This window comes from Asterias rubens, chromosome 5, assembly GCF_902459465.1.
Source record: "Asterias rubens chromosome 5, eAstRub1.3, whole genome shotgun sequence".
NCBI classification, from domain to species: Eukaryota; Metazoa; Echinodermata; class Asteroidea; order Forcipulatida; family Asteriidae; genus Asterias; species Asterias rubens.
In genome coordinates this window covers 10,827,502-10,839,739 of record NC_047066.1, presented here as the reverse complement: position 1 = coordinate 10,839,739, position 12,238 = coordinate 10,827,502, and the positions used below count along the sequence as shown (strand labels likewise).

The 12,238-nt window shown below is 40.0% G+C and overlaps 2 protein-coding genes across 2 annotated transcripts; one reads left to right on the top strand and one right to left on the bottom strand.

The window, feature by feature from the left end:
- Nucleotides 1-1,121: 1,121 nt before the first annotated feature.
- LOC117290149 (uncharacterized protein K02A2.6-like) lies at nt 1,122-3,818 on the bottom strand. The gene has a single exon (XM_033771404.1). The coding sequence runs from the start codon at nt 3,816-3,818 to the stop codon at nt 1,122-1,124; it is 2,697 nt and encodes an 898-aa protein (XP_033627295.1).
- Nucleotides 3,819-5,757: 1,939 nt separating this feature from the next.
- On the top strand, nt 5,758-10,809 carry LOC117290148 (monocarboxylate transporter 11-like). The gene is made up of 4 exons (XM_033771403.1): nt 5,758-5,992; nt 9,777-9,920; nt 10,348-10,658; nt 10,774-10,809. The coding sequence occupies exons 1-4, from the start codon at nt 5,758-5,760 to the stop codon at nt 10,807-10,809; spliced, it is 726 nt and encodes a 241-aa protein (XP_033627294.1).
- The last annotated feature ends 1,429 nt before the right edge of the window (nt 10,810-12,238 follow it).

Here is a 12,238-nt window from a genome sequence, read left to right as displayed (position 1 = left end):
GCAAAAAGCCACCACCGATCACTAAAGTTGACCACCGATTGCAAAAAGCCATCAACGGTCGTGAATATGCATGACCGATCGCTATATACCATCACCGATCATGAATATGCATGACCGATCGCTAAAATGGACCACCGATCGTGTTTTATCACCGCTCGCTAAAGTTGATCACCGATCGCACAGGACCACCACCGATGACAAATTTGATCACCGGTTGCAAAAGACCATCACCGATTATTAAATGCCTCTTTTGCGTTCCATAGTATATTGAGGTCGTTAAATAGGTAGACGAAGCCGTTTCTCACAATGTGTTTTGCTATCAACATCTCCCCATTACTCCTTACCAAGTAAGTTTTTGAGTAATGAACAATTTTACAGAGTTTCCACTACCTTTAACTGCTCTATTCCCATAACCGTATGTTTCCGTTAATTTATGATGGCCATATGTCAAAAGATGATCCAGACTACTTTGGGCCTGTTTTTATACTCGTCAATTGATGCTTTGCGATATTATGGCGCGCTTCATCCTGGGATTGTTCCGTTAATAACAACTGTAATGTGCTTCAGAGACCCGCCATGTTTGTGTATCAAACTGTGTCGATTTATTGATCAATCTGTAATCACATTAACATTCACATGAGGGCGCTATAACAAAACTGTATACTTATAGTATTCAATAGTACATGTAGTTGAATACATGACATCCCCCTTTTACAGAATAGTGTTAACATTGAAACTACTGTTAAGTAAATAAAATTACATTTTTGACTCTCCCTGTCCTTGGATGTGCTGTTAAAATATCTAGTGTCTTCAACAAGTTTCTAATTTCAAACACTTTAAATTTCAACAATCATAATAAACAATTGTTTATGCATTTAAACAACTGGCTATTGTAGTACCATACTGTTGATTCTCCTTACTGCAACTTTAATTTAGATTTTAACATTTCTCTTAAATGACAACTCAATTTTCAATTGTTTTATCTTAACATTTAACTTTTATAAATTTCTCAAAGCTGTGTACTCACTAACAGTTACCTTGAAATCAACTTTGTTGTTGCCCGAAATGTTAACTCTGGTTTTACATAGTAGACAAGTCTGGTTTACATGTTTACTTATTTCTTAGCATTCTTCTACATATCTTCTTGGTTGTCTGATCATTCTACCACTCCTGCTCTGTTGTACAACTGTTTGGGGATTTTCGTCCAGCTGTTGTGATCTTTTGTGTGACACATGATCTAGGTCTGGCGGTTCTAGATTGGGAGGATCTTCTTTGGTTTTAAGAAGATGTTTTCTGTTTCTTCTTAGTTCTCCCATGGGTGTTCTCACAATGTACGATCTAGGTTCTTGTGTTTTCTGTGTCACAACAGCTGGTTTCCAAGTTCCATCTTTTTGTTGTACTCTGACAGTATCACCTATGTTCAGATTTGGTAGTTTGCTGGAGTTTCTGTCATGGTACATTTTTTGTACTGTTTGCCTATTGATCAGTTGTTGTTGGATATCAGTCTGAACTTTTGGTTGCAACAGTTTGGCATGTGTAGGTAGAATGCTCCTCGTTCTCCTACTCATAAGCAACTGACATGGTGACCCAAGGTGTTGATCTATGGGTGTGTTTCTGTACTCCAATAGACTTAGATATGGATCTTGGTTGCTTTTGTTTGCTTTCTTTAGCATTTGTTTCACAGTTTGAATGGTTCTTTCTGCCATTCCATTGGACTGTGCATACCCAGGGCTAGACTTCACATGATTGAATTGCCATGTATGTGCAAATTCCCTGAACGCATTGCTACTGTACTGCGGTCCTCCATCTGAGATCACATGATCTGGAATTCCGTGACGAGCAAATGTGCTCTTTAGTACAGTTATGACACCTTTGCTGGTAGTGTCATCTAGCAACATTATTTCCGGAAATTTCGAATAGTAGTCCACTACTATCAAATATGTTCTTGAACCCAGATAAAATAGATCGGTTCCAACTTTGGACCATGCACGTTCTGGGGTCGTGTGCGGAATCATTGGTTCTTTCATGTTTGATTTTCTGTGTTCTAGACAGATTGCACACCTGCTGCACATGTCTTCTATTTGTTTTGACATCCCTGGCCAATATAGAGTATCTCGTGCCCTAGCTTTGCACTTGTTTATGCCCAAGTGACTACTGTGTATCTTGTTCAGCATTTCTTGCTGCAGTGCCTTAGGAACGATTAATTTGTCTCCCTTGAACAGTAACTCTTCAGCGACATGGATTTCTTCTCTAAAGTCCCAATTAGATCTTATCTCATCAGGCACTTCCTGTTTTGTGTCTGGCCAACCATTTAACACTGTGGTTGTGACCATCTGTAGTGTTTTGTCTTTCTTTGTTGTTTCTCTGAACTCACAACGTTTTACGTCACTCATTGGTAGGTTAGAGACTAGCATGTGTACCTGCATTTCTATTTCATTTTTGTCATCTCCAGTTTGTTCTGTTGGCAGGTATGCTCTTGATAGCGTATCAGCTATTATCATTTCTTTGCTTGTGCCAGGTTTATGCACAACTTTTATGTCATACTTCTGTACTGCTAACAGCAGTCTTTGGATGCGTGGTGGCGCTGTTGACAGAGGTTTCTTGGTAATTGCTTCCAAAGGTTTGTGATCACTTATTACGGTCACGTGCCTGCCATATATGTACTGGTGAAATTTTTGGCAGCCAAATGTAATGGCAAGCATTTCTTTTTCTATTTGTGCATAGCCTTTTTCCGCTTGTGTTAGTGCTTTGGAAGCATAGGCCACAGGATTGCCTTCTTGTGTCAACACAGCTCCCAACCCATCCTTACTGGCATCTACTGATAATTCTACTGGCGTATCTACATCAAAATACTTCAATGTAGGAGTCGATGTTGCAAGGTTTTTTAGTTTGTTGTAGGCATCTTCTTGTTCTTTTTCCCAGTGCCATTCTGTCTCCTTTTTCAACAGGATTCTGAGCGGAGCTGACATTGCGGATAGAGATGGGATGAACCTCCCTATGTACTGAATCATTCCCAGAAATCTTTCCAAGTCTTTTCTAGACTCGGGAGTTGGCATTTCCAGAATGGCCTTTACTTTGGCTTTGTCTGGTTTTATGCCTTCACGGGATAACTCACGTCCCAAGTACTGGATTTCTGTTTGTGCTATTTTGCACTTTGCTTTGTTCAGTTTTATATTTTTCGCTCTTGCTATTTCTAGAACCTGTTTCAACCTTGCATCATGTTCCTCCCTACTTTTCCCATACACAAGAATATCATCTATGTAGCATACTGCTCCATCAACATTCTCTAGTAATTCAGACATTCTCTTGTGAAATACTTCTGATGCACTATGGATACCGAATGGCAATCTCATAAACTTGTACCTTCCAAAAGGTGTGTTAAACGTACAGAGATCTGAGCTCTGTTTGTCTAATGGGACTTGCCAAAACCCATTGTTTGCATCCAGTATGGACAAATACTGTGCCTTGTCTAGTTTACTGACTAACTCTTCAATCACTGGTATGTGATAGTGCTCACGTCTTATTGCCTGATTCAACTCTTTGGGATCTAGACAAAGTCTGAGCTTGCCATTTGGTTTCTCTACAATTACCAATGAATTTACCCAGTCTGTAGGGTAATCAACTTTCTCTACAATGTTATGTTCAACCAATCTGTCCAGTTCTTCTTTGAGTCTGTCTCGTAGTGCGAACGGTACTCGTCGCGGTGGATGTACTACCGGAGTAGCATTCTCATCAAGCTTGATGTGATGACATCTCTCGAAATATCCCGTTCCGTCGAAAACATCTGCATATTCATTTGTGATGTCTGTTTTCTCCATGTTGTCTATACGCTTGATAAGCTGCATTTTAATTGCTGCATCCAGTCCGAGTAAGTTTTGTCCACTCTCGACCACTACGAACTCAAGTTTATGTGAGATTCCACGATGGCATACTTTGATTATACACTAGCCGACAACTGGTATTTTCTCACCACTATAGTTGATCAGTCTCACAGCAGTGTTTGTCACTTGCGGATTCCTTCTAATTTGCTTTAGGGTGTTCTGCGAGATGATGTTTGCTTGGGCTCCAGTGTCTATTTTCAGTTGTAGACGCTTGTGGTTCACCTTCAGATTTACGAACCAGTCTTTTGTCTTGTCTTCGTGTTTGTCTGTCTCTTCATGTGTACCCACAGGGCCTATGAAGAGTTCTTCCATCTGTTCTGAAGCCGCGTGTATAGCTGCAGTATTTGGCGTAGCCTTCCAACCACTGCGTGCCCTGCAGCATTTGGCATAGTGATTGGGTTTCTTGCACTTGTGACAGGTCTGTCCATAAGCTGGACAGCTTCTTGGAGGGTGTGATGTCCCACATCTGCCACATGTCCTTTTCTTTGTTTCTATTGTGCTTTGGGTTTTTGCCTCCTTCTTCTTTTGTTTGGGCCTAACTCCAACTTTATGCACAGCTGTTGCCGCATTATTTTCTCATGTATTGCTCAGGCTTTCTATCTGTGTTTTGCTTGCTTCTGCAGCACGGCATATCTCTATTGCTCTGGTCAAGTCTATCTTGCTTTCCCTAAGCATTCGCTCCCGAACAACATCACTGGTCACGCCACATATTATGTTGTCGCGTATGAGGCTTTCTGTCAATTCCCCAAATTCACAATCTTTGGCCAGTGTTTTTAGTTCAGTTACAAAGTGGTCGACTGTCTCACCTTGATGTTGACTTCGCTTGAAGAACTGATGTCTCAGGAACGCTTGTGATGTGTTTGACTTGCAGTGAGCCTCAAACCTTTCTTTGATTTTTACAAGCTTTTCTTTGTCGTCCGGTTGTTCCCACTTGAACGTGTTGTACAATCGCAGCGCGTCTTCTCCCGCTATGGTTAAAAAGAGTGCCGTTTTCTGATTGTCAGGCTTATTGGTCTTTCCGGTGGCGAGCATGTACATGTCAAATCGCTGCAAAAACCATTTGTAGTTGTCCGCTAGGTTTCCCTGCAATGACAACCCTTTCGGCAGCTCAATTTTGTCCATTTTTATGGACTTTTGAAGTGTTTCACTTCTGACACCATGTAATGTGCTTCAGAGACCCGCCATGTTTGTGTATCAAACTGTGTCGATTTATTGATCAATCTGTAATCACATTAACATTCACATGAGGGCGCTATAACAAAACTGTATACTTATAGTATTCAATAGTACATGTAGTTGAATACATGACAACAACCGATATAAAATGGAAAATAACGGCTAAAATATGACCTGCCGTCGATTTCACAAAACTCTTCCTAACTTAAGACTAATCTTAGGACTTAGGACGAGTCCCAACCCTGCACTGTAGCATGCAGACCTTAAGATTAATCCTAAGTTTTAACTCTTCCTAACTCGAGATAAGACGAGTCCTAACTCTTTGTGAAATCGACGGCAGAACAACTTTCTATACGGTATTCTGAAAATAAGGTGTTGTGTACTGCGAAGGTCGACACTATTGTAGTTTTTCTCAAGGTATTCGCTCCGAAAAGACGCCGCTGTAAACCCACCCGTATACCCTGTGCGTGGTGCGTGCGACACTATTGAATTTGTAGTGTCCTGTATTGTGTACCAAGTCACTGGAATGTGTCGGGCGATGTTTATACGCACAGTGAACACGGGTGGGTTTTTATACAGCGGCGGTCTTTTTTTGGAGTGAATAATTCGACTGCCTTGGTTTTTATACAGCGGCGGTCTTTTTTTGGAGTGAATAATTCGACTGCCTTGAGCAAGGCTAGTGTGTATGCGTCGTTTCAAAATGGATGACAGGAGCTGCTGTACACGCTTTTTCCACTCTTCAATGGACACCTTCCGAGATGGCGGTCTTCATGGTTGGATCACTGTGTTAGGTTTATTTACAATCAAGATAGCGTGGAATGTTATTTCAAAAGGTCTTGGTATGATGTTACCAACCTTACAAGAACAGTTCCTCACTTCGACTTGGTTAATTGGATGGATGTTTGCTTTGGTAGACGCAGGTATACAATTCTCAGGTTAGTTAGTATTATGCTTACTGGTGTTTACGGGCATTGTGCATCGAGACTTTTTTTAGGGGGTTGGGTTTCAAACCTACAGCCGAAACACCTTTTTCGTCCAGGGTGCTCAACCAAACGGGCAAAAAACCTCTTTAATGTCTTTTAAAAAATACTCTTTATTTTTCTTGTCACCTTAACCGCATCGATTTGGACACAAACTTTGCTTGACAGCAGGGAAACAAAAAAGGGTTTAGTTTGCTCTTCTTAAATTTGTGTTTCTTCTCTGGCGTTTCCCTCAGGAAACTCGGAAAAACTGAACCAAAATACGTCGACCCTATTATGATAAAACAGTTTGTATAAAGTATTTTGTCTTAAAGGCAGTGATGGACACTATTGGTAGTTACACAAAATAATTATTGGCATAAAACCTTACGAGTAATGGGGAGAGGTTGCTATAAAAAAAAAAACATTGTGAGAAACGGCTCCCTCTGAAGTGACGTAGTTTTCGAGAAAGAAGTAATTTTCCACGAATTTGATTTCGAGACCTCAGGTTTCGTTTGAGGTCTCGAAATCAAGCATCTGAAATCCCACAACTTCGTGTGACACAGGTGTTTTTTCTTTCATTATTATCTTGCAAATAGACGACCGACTGAGCTCAAATTTTCACAGGTTTGTTATTTTATGCATATGTCTATACACTAGTCTATGACAATTACCAATAGTGTCCACTGTCTTTAATAGATCTCAAGTGAGATCTTCACGATCAAGTTACAAATGTAGGTTGTCACCGAAAATCGTCACCGAAAATCAAAGCACCATCGAAAGCTAACGAAAAGTTATGCAGGGTTCAAGGCCGAGTTATAGTCGGTCGGTCGGGCGATGGAAATCTTAATAATAAAACACAGCATTTGTAAGGCGCACTTTCTCTGTATAAACGTTCATAGGCGCCGGTCCAGGTCATCTTGACGCACGATCATAAAAAACACAGTTTTTAGGCCTCAGCGATGACTATAAACTCAATTGGTCGTCGAAGTTGCGAGATATGAATGATATAAAAACACCCTTGTCACACGAAGTTGTGTGCTTTCAGATGCTTGATTTCGAGACCTCAAATTCTAAGTCTAAGGTCTCGAAATCAAATTCGTGAAAAATTACTTCTTTCTCAAAAACTACGTCACTTCAGAGGGAGCAGTTTCTCACGATATGTTATATTATCAACATCTCCCCATTACTCGTTACCAAGTAAGGTTCTATGCTAATAATTATTTTGAGTTTATTACCAATAGAGTCCACTGCCTTTAAACATTTGTGTAATTTCAATTTCATCTTGAAATAGTGTTGCTAATTTGGTCCCCAAGACGTTGTTTTCAAGGAGAATAAAATGAAATGTTTAATGAGATACTACTGCACAAACACTATTTCGTTACAGTGTCTTTAATCTTTATGAATTTCTTTTTTCTTCGCTCCAAACTTTTAAAGGAAGTTAGGATAACTCATGATGATCATATGGGTCAACCTCCTTCAAAGAAAGTTGTGAGATATCTTCCTCATCAGCCAAATTATTTATGTCAAAGGATCACAGAGCATGTTTTGGGAGTTAGTAGATGGCTTACTTTGATCACAGTTTGTTCCAGTAAAGCCTGTAGCGCATGTACAGACATAGCTACTGGTTCCAGTTTTTAAAACATGTTGCCCCATTCAGACATGGGCTTGAAAGACAAGGCGGTGTTGGGCTTGTCACTGTAAAGCAATATTTCTTGGTGACATGGAAATCAGTCAAGATTTCTATCGCGCGACCAGACATGGGACCCCAAAAATTACATATGACCATTAGGATATAAAAGTCAGTGCTGTGACACCACTAGTCGGGGCTGGTCAGCGCTGAACAATTTAAGCAAAACGACCAGCACTAGTGCATAGTTACAACTTTGCCGACCGGTACTTTTTTGTCAGACAGTGACAAACAAATCTGACGATCATTTATCATAGACCGATGTATCTTAGACATGGACCCAATAACTGATATTGACCATTAGTGATCGAAGTCAGTGTTTTGACTACATTGGTCGGGGCTGGTCAGCGCTGAACAATTACCCAACAAAAACGACCAGCATTCAGGCGTTCGTACAACTTGCCGACCAGTCTTTTTTTGCCAGATGTTTTCTATTCAATGTAATGGAAGCTCCAAACACTCTCCTGCCCTGCCGTGGGAAAAATGATAAACATTCCTATTGAGATCCTCTATATTAATCCGCACGTTGCTGCATATCTAGGTTTATTAAAACCATGGAGGTCGAAATAGTTCTACCTCCATGTTAAAACGCACTGTGCCCAAGGTCATAAATAATAGAGCTGCGTACGCACAAAAATTGCTTAGAGGCAGTGGACACATTGGTAATTTTTTTATGTCAAAGACCAGTAGACTCACTTGGTATATCTCAACATATGCATAAAATAACAAACCTGTGACAATTTGAGCTCAATTGGTCGTCGAAATTGAGAGATATGAATGATATAAAAAAAAAAACACCCTTGTCACACGAAGTTGTGTGCTTTCTGATGATTGATTTCGAGACCTCAAATTCTAAATCTGAGATCTCGAAATCAAATTCGTGAAAAATTACTTCTTTCTCAAAAACTACGTCACTTCAAAGGGATCAGTTTCTCACGATATGTTTAACATATCGTGAGAAACTATCAATATCTCCCCATTACTCGTTACCAAGTAAGGTTTTATGCTAGTAATTATTTTGAGTAATTACCAATAGTGTCCACTGCCTTTAAGCTAAAAAATCATTGCTTTTAGTAAATTTACCGGCCAAGACTCCACTCAATTGCTATAAAGTAAACAGCAGCTAAATATTAGTCACAACCAGTGTAGCCAGTATGTGTAGAATAAGCAATCTCTTTTGTGTTTAAGCAAAATATGCTGAATCAGCTTTACAAAATTGACCCCTTGACACTATTTGCTGTTGTACGTGGTCACGAGCAATGGAGAGCTGCTGATAGTGAAGTATTGTAGTTATTGATAAAGAGGTAATTTATCATTCAAATATTAAAATACTTGTTCCAGCCATTGCTCTCGACCAATAGGAATGAAGAAACTGTCTTATAATCACACTGGTGTTATATTATCCCCATGTGATGCCCTCTCGACCAATCATAATGGATAAACTGTTTTAGGTGTTTATAAATTGTTGTTGCATAAACAGGCACTCATTTTGCTTGCATGGGGCTATTAGTTCCTGTGATATCCACAGATTTTATTGTTGGAATTTGAACAATTTATTTTCATGTGTACAACAAAGCCGTTGACAGGGAAAACATAAATAGACTTGAATTAAACCAAAGTATAGTTCAGGGGTCAATGTAACAGGTGTTGTGGTTAAAAAATAACTTTAACAAATAAAAATAAAAAAGGGCCTCACTTCACTTGGTTGAAGTGAAAATTTAAAACCGATTCGAAACTTTAAAACCAAAAGGGCCGATGCCAACACTGATCAAATTGCATCAACTAAAAATAATACAAAATAATATACTCATGAACCACTCAGAACTCATTTACAATCTATCATCGGAAAGTTCTTCAAAAGTATTTGTGAAAACGAGTTGTCTTGGTACCAAAGGGGGTAAACTCGAGTGAATGGGTAGTGTCTGCAAGAAATTGAGTGGAATTTAACCAACGATGAATTGTAAAATTACTGGCTTAGATGTTTAACATCCCTTTTAATTATTTTGGGTACCACCTTATAGTGTCACGAATTCATTGAGTCTTATTACAAACGTTTTGTTCCCCCTAAAGGCATCCTAGCAACTCCACTAAAAGAGAGATTTGGCGCGAGAACCGTGGTGACAGTGAGTGGATTGGTCGCAGGTATCTCCATGATTGCTGCATCATTTCTACCCAGTTTATACGCCATTATCGTAATCCTTGCCGTATTAACAGGTAATTGAATCGATGCAGAATGATCTTGTGTACAAAACAAAATATTATGTTTAATAGTTTTGGGGAGACTTCATGAATACGAATACAAACAATCCAATGCTGGCACCAGCTGAAAACAAAATCGTAAAATGCAAATTAAGTGGGTCGATGAAACCATGTTTTATTTTTATTACAAAAGGAATAATCCTATCGTGAAACTTCATCTGTACTTGTAGTTGGATACAATTTTTTAGGTAAACTTCATGAACACCGAAGTGTCCGTCGAAAATTTCAGGTGTGAAAACAATCATCAGTGCTATGATCAAAAGTTTTTCCTAAATTGTAAGGAATAATCCTGTTTTATTTATTGATTTGTGAATTGACTGTGTTTTGCCTGTTCAACTTCTTTTACGATTAGTTGTTAAATACTGAGTGTTTTACTCTTCAGGACCGGCTGTCGGCATCTCGTTCATCGTAACGAAACATCTGGTTGGAGGCTACTTCAGTCAATCCATCACATTGGCCTATGGCATTGCGAGTTTGGGCGACTCATTTGCATTCGTGGCTGCTGTGCCTTTGATACAACTCTTTCTAGATATCTACGGCTGGAGGGGAACTATGCTACTACTTGGAGCTTTATTCTTGCACCTTGCTGTCTGTGGAGCTCTAGTTAAACCAACTGCTGCAAGTTGCAGTCATAATGGTTATGAGGCAGCTCACACGGACGAAGACCAAGAGGCCATTAAGAACGACAAAGTGGTACCAAGAAGTTGCTTTAGCTGTTCTTGTTTTACCACACTCAACTCATTTGCCAAAGATACATTCCGGCTTGGTTTATTATCATCGATATCTTTCTGGCTGGTTGTATTTATAGTCTGCGTTTGGACAATGGTTTATATGTCTTGGCTAATATACTATGTGCAGTACAGTACTGTGTATAAAGATTTCACACTGGAAGACGCATCGCATTTTATTGTCTCTTATGGAATTGGAAGAACGGTAGCTTGCATTGTGATTTGTCCACTGATTAATTCTGTGCAGGCTGTCAGCACTTACACGTGGCTTGCTATAGCTCAGCTTTCAGTTGCCATTTATTATGCTGTCGATCCATGGTTGACGTCCTATTGGGCGGTGATTGCGAATGCTTTCATGTTCGGGAACGCTTTCGCAATGAGTTCAATACTCATGGATGTTGCCACTAAGAAGGTATTCGGTAAAGAACAGATGGGGCATGCACTGGGATTGTTAGGAGTTGCATCTGGTTCGACATTACTCCTTCTTTTATATTTTCCAGGTGAGTTCATGTCCTTGTCTGCAGAGATAACACAAACAATACTGCAAGAAAGTTTTACAATTCTGCACATTATTCTGTTGAAACACAACTTTGATGTCTAACCTTCAAACCAAATATGTCCAGATGGTCCAGATCAAGTCCTGATGGTCGAATCTGACTTCCAGAGTCAAGATGGTCACATATAGGTCCAAAAACGAGTCCAAACAGGGGGAGGGCTAAAGGTCAGACAAGTCTAAGTCACAAGGCATACAACTCTGGACGAATGCACAATCCCCCAAAATAGTTCACATAGGGTATCTGCCCTCGACACTACTTATATATCTTATATGTGTATGTTTTCTTTATGCTTTTGTATCCACCAGGCTTGATTTATGATACTATTGGAGACTACAAAGTGGTTTTCGGTCTAATGGCTGGTGTACAATTACTGGCGGTTGCTGCTGCACTGTGGTTGCACTGGAGGCAGAAAAGTCAGCGCAGTTCATCTGAGGCACAACCATGATTGTCACATCAAAGAGGAATACTTTACGTATACCTCTTAATTGGGATCAAGGATTGGACATTCAGCCCCCTCCCCCTCCTTAATTTTATTCTGGTGAATTTGCAGTGAAACCGCCAACGACGAATGTGAGACTTTGGAACGCTAGGTGGCAGCAGACTTACCATATAAACTTCTATTGTTTACGTAGTTAACAGATTGCGCACATTACCGAGAACAATGGTTTTTACCTGGTAAGTCTGCTGCCACCTGGCGTCCCAAAAGATCAACATTGGTTCACTTAAGATTATCTAGGATCGAAAGTACCGTATTTTCCTGCGGATAAGACGCTCGGTGGACAAGACGCAGGACCCTAAAATGACCCCCAAATAATCAAACGTCAACAGACAAGGCCCTAGTAATGAGCGTACACCGTACACCGTAGACACCGTACACTGATCTAGTTGACTATAGAGGAGATTATTATCAGGAAAACATTTCAGGGTTTAAAAATAAACTATGTGGCGAGGTTGAGCTGCACGGTACGCGAGCAAACAAGTGAACATC

Coding starts and splice junctions, on each gene's coding strand:
- LOC117290149 (XM_033771404.1), bottom strand. CDS start 3,818: ATGGAGAAAACAGACATCACAAATGAATATGCAGATGTTTTCGACGGA.
- LOC117290148 (XM_033771403.1), top strand. CDS start 5,758: ATGGATGACAGGAGCTGCTGTACACGCTTTTTCCACTCTTCAATGGAC. Junction 9,921..10,347: donor AATCCTTGCCGTATTAACAG/GTAATTGAATCG, acceptor TTTACTCTTCAG/GACCGGCTGTCGGCATCTCG. Junction 10,659..10,773: donor CCATTAAGAACGACAAAGTG/GTACCAAGAAGT, acceptor TTGTATTTATAG/TCTGCGTTTGGACAATGGTT.